Raw genomic sequence first — 17630 nt, forward strand, 5'->3', positions numbered from 1 at the left:
AATTTATTGTAGACCACTTTGGCAAACACCATATAGATTTTTAAGTGACCTTAGTTTTCTATAGTAGGGATTGATACATTGAAGAACAGCATGACGTAGTGAGTAGAGCATGGTCTGGGGGTCAGAAGGTCATGGATTCTAATCCTGCCCCTGCCACTTATGGGGCTCTGGGCAAGTCATTTTATTTCTCTGTGCTTCAGTTATCTCATCTGTAAAATGGGGATTGAGATAGGGGCTACGTACAATCCGATTGGCTTGTATCCGGCCCAGCACTTAGTACATTGCCTGGGCAAGTGGTAAGTGCTTAATGAATACCGTAATTATTATTCCCTGTAGGAATATACAGGGAATTAATCTGGATGCTTAAAAATTTCTTGTTGCCAGTAAGACTATAGTAACCATGAATTTGAGTTACAAGGTAGTTCTCTGTTTACTGCTAATGCAGTCATGATGATGAAGAAGACCGTCTTCCATTGAGGATGACAGGTAAATCTCTGTCCTGAAATGTTAGTGCATGCAATCGTTTTTAGGGTTGATTTGTGTGCAAGATCCATTTACAGCCAAAGCGATTGAGACTTGGCACTGGAGCTGCTCTGTAGGAGCATAACCCAGCAAGAGATCACCTTAGTGGTCACTGTGGTTTTTGCCACCCTCATTAGCCAGTTAGTTGTTACTCATGATTTCTGCTGAGGTCTACCCGCCTTGCAGAATGCCCCAGGCAGTTCTTCAGTCAGCACTGATGGCATAGACCCAGAAGACATTCCTCTATTTACAGAGCTGAAACAAGAACCCATGTCTCCTCGCTCCCAGAGCCATGCTCTTCCCACAGCACTAACAGCAGGAATCATATTGTGCTTCTCAGATTTTGTTTCAGTAGCTAATGAGCTTCTGACAGAGACCAAGAAGCACAGTATGGCTCTTGCAGTGCAGATGCTGGAAACAAGTGTATAATACTAACAGTTTCTTTTTTATTAGCCTTTGTTCTTACTAAGCAAAGTTTTGCCGGTCGTGGGTATCTTCAGGTGTTGGCCTGTCTAAAGTATGTCTGATTGTATTATGGGCATCCCTGGCACCTCTATCTAGTCTTCCTTCACTCAGTCGAAGGGTATAATTGACAGAAAGATTATAAGACTCTATTTCTCATTGTTTTCCCCCCATATAAGCTGGGTTCTTTGATTGGTCCTTGTCACCAGGATATGAAACTTTTTTAAAAGTTCATTAGACAAGGCGGGAATGTTTCTAAAAAACCAAAATTAGTATCCGGGGGAGATTTGAAGCTAGGGGCTTCCTGCTGAGAGGATCTGAAATTTTATTAAAACTTTATAAGAGGGGGGAGAATGTGTACTTTTTCCTGTCCCCAATCTATTGTCCCTACTGTGGGAGGAATTTGGAGCCAATAATGTGCCATAACAAAGAATGCATGTCCCTGTGAGGAGGTTTTTCAAGCACCTAGCCCCCGATTCAATTTATGCTGTATTATAAAGCTCCACGATTCCTCTGTAACCCAGGAGCATGTAAGGGGAACTCACTGTTTGTTAATCAATTAATTGTGTTAGTTGAGCACTTACTATGTGCAGAGCCCTGCACTAAACACTTGGGAGAATAGAATTCATTAAAGCTGGTAGACTTTACTCAGCAGTAGGAACCAAAACATTCTTGTTTTTGGGTGGTGATCTGATGAGTGGCTTTCCAGCCCTACTTTCAGGGAAATTTGGAGATTGTTACTTCTAACTTCCTTTCCTCAGTCAGCCTGTCAAGTAATGTCTAATTTTGCCATGACATATTTAGACCTTGAAGCTGCCTCTTCCACAGGATTTCCTCCCTACTGTTAGAGCCTTATCTGCTTAAAGAAGCAGCCCATTATAACACTCTTTGGGTACTGGAAAAAGACAGCTTTAATCAATTAATGCGACTTCTTTATCCTAGGCTCTTCCAGTGAATAATAAAATCATTACTTCCAAGGTGGTCTCTCATAGAGTGTAAGCTCCTTGTAGGCAGGCTATGTGCCCACCACCTCTATTGTATTAAATTCTCACAACTGCTTAGTTCAGGGATCTGCTGATGGTAGGCACCCAATAACTGTCATTGACTGATTGATTGATAGACATTTGGTGCCAAATAAATTTAGGAAAAGAGTCAGAGCCATTTCCAGGGTTTGATGCCGTTAAGTTGCGGAATTCCCAAGACAAGGATTTCAAGGCTATTGGTCTAAATATCTCCACTTAGAATCCAATCTAGCACCAAATACACAACAAAACAGGTGGTATTATTTGCTCTCTGACCATTTATGAATGAACAGTTTCCTCCCTCTTACCTTACAGGACCTTTTCTCTTTGGCATCTGGGGAATGAGACCAAGAATAGGTACTGCTGTGCTTGTCTCTCAGATGGCAGCAGAGGCCAAGGTTAATTTTAGACCATCTTCTTTGCTACTTCATAATAATAATAATTATGGTATTTGTTAAGCACCTACTCTGTGCTTAGCCCTCAACTAAATAGTGGGGTAGATAAATGATCATCAGGTAGGACACAGTTCCTGTCCTACATGGGGCTTACAGTCAAGAGGAGAGGGAGAACAGGTATCAAATCCCCATTTTACAGATGAGGAAACTGAGCCACAGAGAAGTTGTGACTTGACCCACGTCACTAAGCAGGCAATTGGCAGAGTTGGGATTACAACCCCGGTCCCCTGATTCCCAAGCCCATTCGTTCTCCTAGGCTATGCTGCTTTCTTATTACTGTTAAAATACTGATTATTCATATTATTCATGTTGGGAAGGAGGAAAAACAGGAATCCTGATTTTATGTATGAGTTAACAAATGAGATTTCAGAGGCTTATGTGACGCTGCCGCAAAGGATAAGTGGTATTAATTGAAGTTACTGACAATATACTTCGATTAATTTTGAGTCAAAATAATTACATTTTGATCACCAAAATATTTAGTAAAAGGGTCAGAGCGATTTCCAGGATTTGATGCCATAAAAGAAGTTTGATATTTCTTCGGTAAAATAGCATTTATCAAGTTGTGAAAATTCACCTATTTGCAATGAACAATTTTTCTGATTGGAATTGTTTTATTGTGATTCCTTTACACTTAGATTTCTTTGATACCAACTAATTTTTGAATTCAGACTTGGCAAACATTCCAGCAGGCTGTTTATTATTCACCTTTACAACAAATATGTGTGTAGGTGTCATGAATGTAATCAAATATAGATACGCAAATATGCATGCCCACTTATTTAAACTTTTTTACCATCATGAATTTCTGTGCTATTTGCATATTTAATAGTTACCCTTTTATAGTGTATAAGTTCCAGAACAGGCCTCTTTACTTTTAAATTGCCTAGTACAGTATCTAATTGAGCATATGGAACATACATTACTTAAGAAATAGTATTGGAAAATTATATATGCACCTCTCTCTGTTACATTTTCATATGTATGAGCTTTATATAGTTTTATCTTGAAAATATGCTTCTACATATGTCTAATTGGAGTCCTTGTCGGTGGGTGTCCATATTCACACCAGAACTTTACTTGCTTTCTAGACAGAATTTATTTAAAACTGCCTACAGTTAAGAGTCAGGATAGAATACTGTAATGAGTATCTTGTAATAAAGAAACTACTTAAAAATACAAAATAAAGCACCCTGCAGTTACAAGGTTAAGGGAGTCAGCTTGGCCGAAGAATAATGGATTAGTATATATATAAAAATACATATCATAGAATGTATTTTTTTAAATATATCAAATGTATTTTACACACTCATATTTCTTGTACATATTTATGGGAACCAGTAAGAGAATATTATCCCACTTAAAAACAGAAAAGATTCAGTTAATATGTTAAAATGTATTTATCGACTTCAGAAAAAAGTTATTTTTCAGAAAACATTTGCCTTTCCTGGAGAAGGCCCTGTTTTTTATATTTTTCTTTGAAAAGAAACAGCCATAATAGTAACAGGTTTCAAATGCAGGCTCACTATTGAAAGAAAATGGTGAAGTGTTTTATGGTTAGTTTATCCTGTGTACATCAAAGAATAAATATTCTGGTGCTTACTCTTAGTGATGATATTTTTCTCTTCTCTTACAGGTTGTCTTAGTCTTCGCTCTTAGCATTGGTGCACTTGTAATATACTTCATAGATTCCTCCAAGTGAGTATTCCGATTCATTTATTCTTTCCTAAAACAAGCATGGACTTTAAAATGATTCTATTTGCCCATTTCAGCACCAGGTTTCCACTAATTGTCAGAATGAAGCGGTTTCAGAGCCAGGCGTGGCCTTCTGCATTGGTTTCAGAGAGGAGAGCTTTTGGGAAAGATGGTAAAATTTGCCTGGCTATTCAGGGAGGGAAAGAGTAAGACTTTTGAGCTGCAGGATGTTACCCCAAAACTATGAAAACCCCTTTGATTCAGGTAGGCAGAGATGTTTCTGAAACAGAATTGAAGATGTCAGAAGGAAAGGGGGATTTTAAATGAAACTATGGCAATTCCATAAAGAATATCCCAAGAGTATCATGGAGGACCTCATCTGGAAGCAACGTGAGGTTCTCCGTGATTTTCACTGGATGTATTATGAGATGCTCTCTGCCTTCAAATTTAGGGTTCTTTTGGGGTCTCATTTTCTCTAAATCATCCTGGCCAGGATAAAGACAGTCTTGAGACTTCTGCAGCAAAATCAGTTCCAAATAGAGTTGTGTGCCTGGTGAGGGGAAGGCATACAGGAGAAAATTGGATTTCTGCAAGGTGAGGGGGGGAAATAGTTAAATAAGTGCCCTAGTGAATGGTTCAAGTAACAAAGACTTCAGCAATACCCTGTGGGCACCCAACTCAGAGGGCAAGGCTAAAAATGTTCTTGGCAGCATAAACCCCGGGTTGAGAGATCACCCATTCGGTACTTTAAAATGTGTATATTCACTTTATGAAACTTTAGGATTACATTCCCAGAACCACTCAGTGTCCAGAGCCTCACACATAACCCAGTTTACTAATTGGGAGCTGAATTGGGGCGATTAGAGAGAGGTGGGCTTTTTTATGGGTCATAAACCATAATTAGAGATTTTACTGTTTGACGAAGGTGCCGGCCATGACCCCTACCTCTTGTGGACTCTCTATTTACAAACTCCTAGGTGTGAATATTTTCTCCTCCTTTGGCTTGAACCTAGTCTTACATGCCTCTGAATATGTTCTAACAAGCGAAGATCTTGGAGACTCTTTCCAGCTTGGCTTGTCTGAAACATCTCAGTGGCCGGGAACCTAGCAAGAAACCCATTTGAAACGTGATGTCCTTCAAAGTAGTCACTGTTCAATCTGAGGGATTGTTATTCTTCTCAATACCACATGATAGGTGCCTTGATTTTAAGTTTCCTACAGCCACTTGGTCATGGATTTGCATGTAAAGACCAGAAAGTCATGAGGGTCAGGGCGCTCGGAGGCAAAGCTCAGCAGAAACAGATTCCCAAGCACTCTCCTTGTGCTCCTTCTTTGGAAGTGACTGTGATTCATAGAATCCAGGGCTGCTAGTGTCCTCCAGAGGCCATTCAGGTCAGCCCCCCTACTTCAAGTCAGGGCTGCACCAACTCATTACAGACAGATTTGCAGAGCCGAAAGATCTCCGAGGTGTGGGATAACCCAACTTCCTCCTTGGAACATTCTGAAGACTCATGTTACCTTGAAGAAATAACTGTTTGAAACTCCAAGAATTCATGTTTTTGAGCTGGGGGAGGAATGAGATTTAATGAACTTTCTTTCTGTGCTTATTCAGTTGGTTTCTGAATCCCACTTGTGCTGAACTCATGAATTTTTATCACCCCGGTCCTGTTTCTGAACTCTGTCCTTTGGGGGAGAAGGAGATAACCCCATCTTCTTTGCCTGTGTGATGTTACTTTTATACACATCATCACTGCCTGTGGCAGAAGAAGAATCTTCAGGATTTCATCTACCACCCTCTGGAGGGGTGGAGGGTGGCACGGGGTGGCCAGATACTGAATGTGCTGATGAGTTGGGAGTCATTGCCTCCCAATTTGTTCTCTCTTTTCTGCTCCTTTTGCTCCCTTGTTGCTCAGTTTTGATTGAGATAGAAAATGTTCAGTTTTATAAAAGGGTGCATAGAATGTCATTCCTTAGCATGCCTAAGCTGTAGACACAGTTCCTGAAAAGCCCAAATATCACCAATTTTTACAGAGATCAGACGGGAATAGAGCCACTACTAAATATTGCGGTATTTGTTGAACGTAGGACATTTTCCAACTTCCTTTTGTGCTCCTTTCATCAGGGATTCAAAAAGGGTCTAAATGAACAATAGGGAAGGGAGGAGCAGAGTGTAAGTGATTATTTGAATTAATCCACATTCTCATTTAGTCCTGCACCTGGTTTTTTTGAGCTGAGATACTACTAATTTCATAGGAAAACTCTGCCAGTCATCTATTGTTTTGAGAATTCCCCGCTTCCTGGTGCCTGGGATCCACCTCTTCTTTTTTCCAGGCTGGGAGTTGTGACCTTTTTCACTCAGGGTGTTAGTATTTTCCTATCCACTCCTTATGAGTATATCCTCTGTAGATTTGGGTTAATTCATTCTTCAGGAGTCAGTAACACTATAATAAGCACAATTATTGTCTTCACTTTGTCCCAGAATGCTAAGTGGCACATGCTCAGTCTTATGAAAGATTACTCTAGAGTAATTTTTCTTGAGGTTGAATGTTTCAGCTATTAATCAGTCTGCTAATTCTGCTGTATCGTATTCTCCCAAGTGCTTAGTACAGTGCTCTGCACATAGTAAATGCTCAATAAATGCCATTTAATGACCTTTGATTAATTAAAATGTCCAGAAGTTTTGGGTCACAAAAGATTGACCCCTTTCATGAGTTAAAATTAACAACATGAAAAATATGAAGATCTTGCATATCATACGTTAGATGAAGCTAAGAAGCTCTATGCTCATGTGGGAGAGTAGAAAGAGATATCTAAAGCCTTCTAGGCTACCAAGAACTCTATGTACTTGTTTATAACTTGACTTAAGGGTGGTGTACCTTGGACAGGAAACTACTAACTTTACTAATCAGAAAGCATTCTAATATGAAAACATAGCCAGGAATAACGAGAGCTTGGCTTTAAAATTAAGAATCTTTTTAGGGAAACAGTAAAACCCATTGAGTCATAAGACAGGGATTCCGTTCTCTCCGAAGTGCTAGGTAAACTGGGCAAGTCCTTCTCTGATCTTCCCTGCTCTCATAATTTTTATTTTAATAGTATTTTTTAAGCACTTACTATGTACCAGATACTGTAGTAAGCACTGGTGTAGATACAAACTAATCAAGTTGGACACAGTCCACCTCCCACCCGGGGCTCACAGTCTTAATCTTCATTTTACAGGTGACATAACTGAGGCACAAAGAAGCTAAGTGACTTGTCCAAGGCCACACAACAGACAAGTGGAGGAACTGAGATTAGAACCCAGAGCCTCTGACTCTCAGACCCATGTTCCTTCCACTAGGCCACGTAGTTTCCCATTTTAGAAAGGGTTAATAATCCCTGTTCTTTCTACCCCTCTAAGGATGAAGTAGTAATGAAATTAGATATTAAATGTGAAAATGCCGTGAGTTATCTAGAAGAAATATTTCTTCTGCAGTACTAAGTAGGTTTAATAGTAGCAGTATTGCACTTTGGATTTGACTCATGAAAAATGTTAACTTGAAAAATCTCTAATTTTCGTATCTAATCAAGTGGGCAAGCTTTCCGGGTATTAATGCCAGTTTTATGAATTTCATTCTCATTGTTATCCTTGGCTGGGGAAAATAGATTGACGTCACTGGCAAGTCAGTAACGTTTTAAAAATGTATTTGAAAGAGAGATTTTTAAGAAACGAGAGACTGAATGGGTCATTGGGAAATATTATATGACCTTTGTGCTTAGCTGACTGCTCTCGTCTCGGGTCCGGAAAGAAATGTGAAGGAAGACTTTCGTGGTTAAAGCCCTGGGACTGGAACTCTCGGCCTCTGGCATCTGGGCAGCCATGAACAGCAAGGCACTCACCGAGAACTGTAACAAAGACAGGCTAGTCTAGTCCCTGGCTTTTGACAATCGGGTAATAGAGATCTGGTTCCTAGAGAACATGGGAAGTAAAGTAGAAGAGCACGCCCTTGTTCACCACTGTTACATTTCCAAGTTATGATTGTGCCTTTCTGCAGTGGCAAAAATTATTGAAACAGACGTGTTTTGCAGTGTCTTTGAGTGAGTGAAATTGTCAACTTCCTGCCGACGCGAAGAGCAATTAAAAATTCACTTTAATTAGCAGCAGTCATCAAATGTTTAATGTGGTGTTTACCTTTGTTTCTGTCTCTTGTTTGCATCCTTTTCAATGTATTGAGCCAGCTAGGTACTTTTCCATCTCTTTTTGCTTATTGGCCCTGGCGTCACTGAGGCCAATCAATCAGTTGTATTTATTGAGCACTTACTGTGTGCAGGAAACTCTACTAAGCTCTTGGGAGAGTACTACACAATAATGTAACAAACATATTCCTATCACACAGTGACTTTACAGTTCCTATCATGTTAATCCGAGCATTGTTCCTTTCCTGCCTTGCTTACTGCATCAGCCTCCTTGCTGACCTCCTGCCTCTCCCCACTCCAGTCCATACTTCATTCTGCTGCCCAAATCATTTTCCTATGTGCCATTCAGTCCATATTTTCCCACTCTTCAAGAGCCTCCAGTGGTTGCCCATCCATCTCCCTATCAAAGAGAAGCTCCGTAACATAGACCTTTAAGCACTCAATCACTTTCCCCACTCTTCCCTTACCTCTCTATTGTCCTACAACCACCCAGCCTGCACACTCACTCCTCTAATGCCAACCTACTCACTGTACCTCGATCTTGTCTATCTCACCACCGACCTCTTACCCAAGTCCTGCCTCTGGCCTGAAACTCCCTCCCTCTTCATATATGACAATCATTCTCCCCACCTTCAAAGCCTTATTAAGTTCACCTCTCCTTCAAGAGGGTTTCCCCAACTAAATCCTCATTTCCTTGTCTCCCACTTGGATTTGAACCCTTTATTCCCCTCTTCCTCAGCCCCACGGCACTTATATACATATCAATATCATTTTTATATTATTACCTGTAACCCCCTCTAGGCTGGCTCAGTGGAAAAGAGCCTGGGCTTCGGAGTCAGAGGTCATGGGTTCGACTCCCAGCTCTGCCACTTGTCAGCTGTGTGACTGTGAGCAAGTCACTTCACTTCTCTGTGCCTCAGTACCTCATCTGTAAAATGGGGATTAACTGTGAGCCTCATGTGGGACGACCTGATTACCCTGTATCTCCCCCAGCGCTTAGAACAGTGCTCGGCACATAGTAAGCGCTTAACAAATACCAACATTATTATTATTATTAGGCTGTAAGTATGCTGTGGATCGGGGATGTATCTAACAATTCTGTTGTATTGTACTCACCAAAGCATTTAGTACAGTGCTTTGCTCACGATAAGTGCTCGATAAATATGACTGATTGATTGGTTGAAGCATACCTATGTTTTCCCTACGCTAAAACAGAGAAAACCACTATCACCCCATCTCCCCTCCTCCCATTCCTATTCAAACTTGAAAAGTGAGTTGTATACGCCACTTCAACTTCTCCAACTCTGTTTTTGACCCTTTAGAGGTTTGTTTCTGTGCTCCGTGGAGACTGCCCTCTCCCAAGTCCCCAATGATCTAATGTACCCCGCTACGTCCTGATCGTTCTCAATCTCTTATTCATTATGGCCTCTGGAGACCACTCCCTTCTCCTGGAAATACTGTCTTGTATTTGTTTTTCTGACCGTTTTCTCAGGGAAAAAAAAAAAGCATGGGCCTCAGAGTCAGGCAACCTATGGTTTAAATCTGGCTCCTCCATGTGCCTGCTGTGTGACCTTGGGTAAGTCACTTATCACCTCAGTGCCTTAGATAACTCATCTGTAAATTGGGATTTCAATACCTGTTGTCCCTCCTCCTTAGATTGTGAGCTCCATATGTGACAAGGGACTGTGCTATCCTGATATTCTTATATCCACCCCCATGCTTAGTATGGTGCTAGGCAAATAGTACTTACCCATTATTGCAAATATTACTATTTACTATTATCTATTCTGATTATTATTATTACCTCTTCTCTGGATGATCTTCTTTAGTCTCTTTCCATAGTTTTCTTTCTCTGCCCCAAGCCCCCTAACTGTGAGTGTACCTAAAAATCTCTGTTCTGAGTTACCTTCTCCTTTCAATTTACACTCATTGCCTTGGAGAACTCATCCTCTTCATCCTATAGTTCTGATTTCTCTGCAATCTTACATTTCTTCCTTCCTCTATAACATCTCTACATGGATGTCCTATTGAGTCCCAAACTGAACCCCTTATCTTTCCACCCAATCCTTTCCTTCATCTAACTTTCCCATCATAGATGACACCTCCAACCTCCCTATCTCTTAAATGTGAAAGCTTGTTTTTACTCTTGACTCCTCCCTCTTGTTCAACCTCCATATTGAGTCTGTCACCAAGTTCTGTCCATATTTTGTCCACAACGTTACCAGAACTTGCTCCCTCCTGTCCATCAGAATGACCACTGTGCTGATCCAGGCACATGCCAAATCATAGCTTTGCTCCATCATGTCAGTTATAATAATAATAATAGAGATGATAATTGTGGTGAATGTTAAGCGCTTACTATGTGTCAATCACTGTACTAAATGCTGTGGTAGATAAAAGACAATCAGGTCCCAAATGGGGCTCACAGGAGGGAGAACAGATATTGAATCCCCATTTTGCAGATGAGGGAACTGAGACACGGAGAGGGTAAGTGACTTGCCTAAGGTCACACCACAGGTAAGTGATGGAACCGGGATCAGAACCCAGGTCCTCCTACTACCAGGCCTGTACTCTTTCTGTTAAACCACACTGCTCACATATTCAAAAATGTCTTTCTGCACATGTCTCCCCACTCCTCAAAACCTTCCATTGTTTCCCATTCTTCTCGGAATCGAGCATAAATGCTTGATGACTAGTTTTAGGGCATTTGATCAACTCTCGTCCTCCAACCTTTCTGCTCTCTTTGTCTGTTACAGACCCAGCTCACACTCTCTGTGCCTTTTAAATTAACCTACTCAACGTGTCATCTTCCTTGTCTTCCCTGCTGCTGACCTAGTAGGTGTAGTAATAGTGTCTACTGAGTGTTTATGGTGTTTAGAGCACTGTACTGAACCCTGGGAAAGAATACACCGGAGGGAATTAGATATGATCCCTCTCCCTCAGCGAGGCTCACAGTCTCGCTTAGTCCTTCCGGGCTGCTTGGTCTCTTTGGCATTCATCAGCCCACTGCTTTCCCCACTTCAAGCTCTTCTGAAATCTCATCTCCTCCAGGAAACCTTCACTGGTGAACTCCTAATCTCCCCACTTAATAGCCTCCCAAGAATTTCTGTGCCACTTAAGCTCTCGGATAACTACCTCCCATCCTCTCCCCACCACAGTTCTTAAGTCTACACTTACTTTCATCTCTAATTTGTTTTAACGTCTGTCACTTTAGATTTCAAGCTTTTTGAGGCCAAAGATCATAACAAATGCTATGACCTGGGATACTATAGTATACAATACTATACAATGCTATTACAATGCTATTACAATACAATGCTATACAATAGCAAGTCACTTACTTGGGATACTATAGTATCCCAAGGACTTAGTACACACAGTATGTGCTTAATAAATGCTACTAATAATAATTGTGGTATTTGTTAAGTGCTCGCTATGTGCTTGGCACTTTACTAATTGCTGGGGTATATAAAAACAAATCAGATTGGACACAATCCCTGTTCTACGTGGGGATCACAGTCTTAATTCCCATTTTACAGATGAGATAACTGAGGTGCAGAGGAGTTAAGTGACTTGTCCAAGGTCACACAGCAGACAAGTGCCAGAGCCAGGAATAGAACCGAGGTCCTTCTGACTCCCAGGCCCGGGCCCTATCCACTAGGCAAAACTACTATTAATTGATTGATCGATTTGGGTGACAAAGTCACTCTCCTCCTTATGAACTTTTTGTAGATATAGGAAGAATAATTTTTAAAAAATAAGAAAAAGAAAACCAGAGGTGCTGGCAAAAGGCAAAGGCACATGAAAATGCATAATCTATTATTCACCCTTTCTTTTAGAATTTCAAGTATAAGAGAGATATTGAGATAGTAAAATGTGTAGGCCTTCAGTGTTTTCATTTATTCCAGTAGCATTCTAGGACCTTGTGATTCACATGTGAGTGAAGATATTTTGTCTTTTGATTTATGCTGAAATTCAGCTGTTCCTCATTATGGGTTAAGTGGATTATGAATATTTAATACTGCATATATTTAAAGTGAAGGTCAAGGCATGAACACTGGTGACTTCAATGAAGCTTAATGTCACAGAAAAAAGGTACCTGCTGTTAGCAAAATAAAGCATATAAAGGTCAGAAGTTGATAACGTTTTATTTTATGGTCTTCCCCCTTCTAAGAAGTCAGCATGCAAAAGTTGGCAAATCTTCTCTCTTTGCTGGTTTTTAGCTGGATTTTAGATAGTCCCAGAAACGAAAATTGTACAAATAATGGAAAAGATTATTCATTCTGATTGTCAGGAATTTGAAAATTCACTCTCCTCTATAGATATCTTGCCCAGACTTGAATTTTTGTTTTGTTTGTTTTATGGTATTTGTTAAAAACCTACTGTGTGTCAAGCACTGTTCTAAGCACTGGGGCAGATACTGGTTATTCGGGTTGGACATAGTCCCAGTCCCAAATGGGGCTCACACTCTAAATTGAAGGGAAAAGTATTTAAACTGCATTTTACAGTTAAGGAAACTGAGTCACAGAGGAGTTAAGTGACTTGAGCAAACCATTTTTATGGCTAGGTTTCCTTCACTTTACAATACTGGTAATATGTTTTTTTTGACGTATGGTCCTGATCAGGATTTAATTGTCATTTTAGGAAAAAAACTAGTAAATACTACAAATAGGAACCAAGCTTTGGCATCTCTGATCATTTCCATCACACATTTCTACCTCTTTCAACTGTTGAACTCAGACTTTGAAGAAACCTTCGTTGTATTAGCTGAGCAAGAAAGCTCATGCCTTTCAGCTTTCTAAGGTTTTTTTTTATTATTATGGAAAGCTCATTCCTCTCAGCTCACTAAGGTTTTTTAAAATTATTATTATGGTATTTGTTAAGCACTTGTTATGTACTGGCACTGTACTAAGCAGTGGGGTAGATACATGATAATCAGGTTGCATCCAGTCCCTGTCCCACATGGTGCTGACTGTCTTGATCCCCATTTTACGGATGAAGTAACAGAGGCACAGAGAAATGAAGTGCCTTGCCAGAGGTCACACAGCAGACAAGTGCCAGAGCAATTAAGGGGGCAGAAATTAATAATTATATAGAGAGGAATATTGATAAGGACAATTGCTAACCTCCAGGCTACTGGAAGATATACAAATTCTTCAAAAATGGAAGTCCATTAATCCCTTTCCTTCTCCCTGCTCCTCCCCTCTACCACCACTAAATTGAAACAGATGGTTTTTGCTTATATTGCAGCATCCAAATTGAGAATATTTTCTAAACAATGAGCTCCATTTCTTTATCTACAGGGCAAGAGTACTTAATTATTATTTTGCATTTGTGTATATTTTGCCTGCTGTCCTCAGAATGTTAATTTTATTAACCCATTGGTATTTAAGAATTTTTATTCGGAGGCATTTTAAACCCCAAAAAGCTGGATGTTTTTCTACCCTGTTCAGAAGGACAGCAGATCTTTTTTCTTGCAATCAACATAAATGTCATCTCCCAATTCCAAAGTGAGTGACTACAATCAGTGGTACAGTCTTCCTCTATTCCTTTTAGGAAAATTCATGACATTCATCTAACCTTTCCCTAAACAGTAAAAAATAGAAAGAGGAATCATTGTGTTCAAACTGCTGTTCCTTTTTCTTTCTTTACGTCCTTTTCAAATTTTCCCAATTTCTAACTGACATTTTTATTGTATGGTTTGGGGCTGGAAAATTATGGGTAGAGAAAGTTCAAGGGCAGGGTGTTCAAAAGAGCAACTCACATCTGCGGAAGGCAGAGAACAGTAGAGCAGCTGCTGATAGAATGCAACATCAGATGGTGAAGGATTAGAGAGTTGCTAGGGAGAGGAAGGGGAGTCAGAAAAGAGACTTTAAATAGCTAATGAATAGGTGAGTCCTAACCATTAGCACAGAGTCAAAAGTTTAGAACTTCCTAGCACCAGGGAAGAAAAAATGGTCTTAGAAACTTGTCTGATGAAAAGACCGCAATACATTTGGAATCAGCTGAAAGAAAATGAGAGATGTATATCCACTAACAAAGCTTCCTTTTATCTCCAAAATAAAGGACATGGAAGTCCTCTCGTCTACTGCTTCTTTCAGAGTAAAATCATAAACTCATTATCAGGTTTATGAACTGTGGACATGACCTCTCTTTCATTTATTTTTCTTCTCCTTTCTGACAGCTTGACAAATTGTAGCTTTTGGAAGACCCCGGTCATTGATGAGTCATTTGTGGTTTAAAAATAGAATCGCTTGCAGCAAGGACGCCCTTGCCATTTTTGATGCCTTTGTCCCTGCCGAATCATGGCCGAATCATGGGGGCCAGCTATTCTATGATTGCTAAAGAAAGCAGGAGATGATCATGCCAGAGACAGGAGACTGAGAAGGTAATAAGAGGCAAAGGAGAGGAGGAATTCAGATAGCCACTTAGCAGTATATGACAGAAAGAGAAGTAAAATCTAAATAGGCATGTTTTTGCCCTGTCTTGATAGTTTCTACCATAAAGAACTGGTTCTTGGGCTTGGCAACCCTAGAAACTCTTAAAATAAATAATTCAATACCTAGTGTTAATTTAAAAAAAAATGTTACAGTTCTACAAACTAGAATGGGTTAGCTACAGTCCTGTCTAGAAAAGGGAAAGAGACAAAATGGCCTCTAAAGATTTCATCTAATCCTATGTTTTTTTTGGATTGGGGGTCATCAATGAGTCTACCCTCAGTAAGCCCAAAGTGGGTTACAAAATGTTTTGCTGGCCCCTGTTTGGTTCCAAAGTCCTTGATACAGTTGTCCACAAATAAGAGCTATAAAGCCTCCATTTTGACCATTTGAAAAAGCATGGTAAGAAGTAAAACCACCCTCCCTAGTGGAAAGAACAGGGATCTAGGAGTCAGTGAACCTAGGCTCCTATCCTGGCTTGGACATTTGCCTGCTGTGTGATCTTGGGGAAGTCACTTAACTTTTAGGTGCTTCTGTTGTCTCTTGGGGATTAAATACCTGTTCTCCCTCCTACCTAGACTGGAAGTCCACTGAGGGCCAGGGACTGTGTCCAACCTAATTATCTTGTATTTACCCCAGGACTTAGAACAGTTCTTGGCATGAAGTCAGTACTTAAATCCCTCCATTATTATTGTTATTGTTATTGTTATTCTTATTATTATTTCATACACCTCTACCCATTTCGCAACCCTTAATTTGAGAGCTGTCTTATTTATCTGCACTGTGGAGGTGCAGTTCTCTTAAAGATTGGTATAGTTCTCATCATCTCAGTCAAATTTACTGAGCACTTACTGTGTGCAGAACACCATACTCTGCAGATGGGAGAACACAATATAACAATGTACCAAACACACTCCCCTGCCCACTCACCAACTAGTTGCTTCCAGGGTGCCAGGGGAATCAGAACTAATGCAGAAAGCTTTAGGAGTGATAGGCCAGAAGAAACCTGCCTGCTTGGTGGCATGAGTAGTCAAATCTGCCTCTCCTCTTTCCTTTCACCCTTATCCCCTACTCCATGAATATCTGAGTGGGGCAGTTCCCCTCTTCAGATTTGCTTTCTCCATTAAAGGAAATACACTGCAGTCTGAAGTCCATCCAGTGAAACAGAGAAATCCCTACTGCAAGGACACTGCCTCTTTGAAATAGGGCAAGTTGGAAGACCCAAATCCCCCACGCCCATTAACCAGCCTGTATGTGTTAGTAGGTTACTAACTTTCATCTTCCCCCTTCCATCCTGGAACTGGAAGAGAGGTTAGAAAGCAAGAGTTTTCCTGTCCTCGATCCCACCAACCTCCCCTGGACACTTCCTCTGCAGATTCTCCCCTAAGGTCTAAGATCGAGATTTTCCACTTTCTCCCCACCCAGTGGCCTCTCTCTCCTGCCCTGTGTTCTACCCCATAATCCTCTTTGCTGTGTCCCTGGATCTAACCTGGATCCTTACATTGCAGAGAGTCTGGCAGCAAGGAAGAGAAGCGATCTTAAAATATCCCACAGGGAATTTTGAAAGATAAGAAAATATAATCAGAAAAGATCTAATAAGCCTATTATTAGATCTTAGTGAGTTGTTAATTGCTTCAGCCAGAAGGAAAGTTCCACTTCCACATTCGTATTGAAGTGGAAACAGTGACTTCAAAAGCAGAAGATTATAGTATAATAGGATATCTTTTCCATTTGAACACATGGGATGAATTTCCCAGTAATAGGACCTCAAATTCATATAGTGACTTTATTTTCCAGTACACTTTCACATTATATGGGTAGAGAACATGTTTACCAACTCTGTTATATTGAACTCTACCATATACTTTGTACAGAGTTCTGCACATAGTAAGTGCTCAATAAATGCAATGATTAACTTTCACATTGATCTTTACCTGTAGGAGGGAGCAGGAATTGCAGCTCAGTGGAAAGAGCCCAGGCTTGGGAGTCAGAGATCGCGGGTTCGAATCCCATCTCTGCCACTTGTCAGCTGTGTGACTGTGGGCAAGTCACTTAACTTCTCTGTGCCTCAGTTATCTCATCTGTAAAATGGGGATTAACTGTGAGCCTCACGTGGGACAACCTGATTACCCTGTATCTCCCCCAGCACTTATAACAGTGCTCTGCACATAGTAAGCGCTTAACAAATACCAACATTATTATTATTATTATATGACCTGTTTTCATGTTTTTCCTCTAAACCAAGGGTGTCTATTTGTAAAATCTATGAATGGCATATTTTAAACCTTTAATGTTCATTTCCATTCTTACTACTGGAAAAGCAATGTATGTCTTTTTGTGGATTTTGCTTTACTCCTAACAAATAGGAAAAATGATGTTTTGTAAGCACAGCCTTTTGCCCTCCTGTTTGGAGATTTCTCTCCTTTCATTCATTCATTCAATCATATTTACTGAGCACTTACTCTGTGCTGAGCACTGTACTAAGCACTTAGAAAGTACAATTCAGCAACAGATAGAGACAATCCCTAGGCAACAACGGCACAGTATAGAAGGAGGAGACAGACAACAAAAGAAAACAAGTAGAGAGGTATCAATAGCATCAAAATAGATAAATAGAATTATAGATATATACACATTGTTAATGAAATAGATTAATAAATATCTACAAATGTACACCAGTGCTGTGGGGCAGGGAAGGGGGTAGAGCAGAAGGAGGAAGTAGGGGTGATGGGGAAGGAAAGAGGAGTGGAGGAAAAGGGGGGCTCAGTCTGGGAAGGCGTTCTGGAGGAGGAGAGCTCTCAGTAGGGCTTTGATGAGGGGAAGAGAACTAGTTTGGCAGATGTGAGGAGGGAGGGCATTCC

General features: G+C 40.4%; 1 protein-coding gene across 19 annotated transcripts in view; it reads left to right on the forward strand.

Moving 5' to 3' along the window:
* KCNMA1 (potassium calcium-activated channel subfamily M alpha 1) overlaps positions 1-17630 on the forward strand; it is an 879166-nt gene that overhangs the window by 468675 nt on the left and 392861 nt on the right. For all 19 annotated transcript variants that reach the window (XM_029059250.2, XM_029059251.2, XM_029059252.2 and 16 more), the window contains exon 3: positions 4098-4159. In XM_029059250.2, the coding sequence (XP_028915083.1) occupies positions 4098-4159 (62 nt within the window). The remainder of the gene's footprint in view (positions 1-4097; positions 4160-17630) is intronic.

Source organism: Ornithorhynchus anatinus, chromosome 3 (assembly GCF_004115215.2).
Source record: "Ornithorhynchus anatinus isolate Pmale09 chromosome 3, mOrnAna1.pri.v4, whole genome shotgun sequence".
Lineage (NCBI taxonomy): Eukaryota > Metazoa > Chordata > Mammalia > Monotremata > Ornithorhynchidae > Ornithorhynchus > Ornithorhynchus anatinus.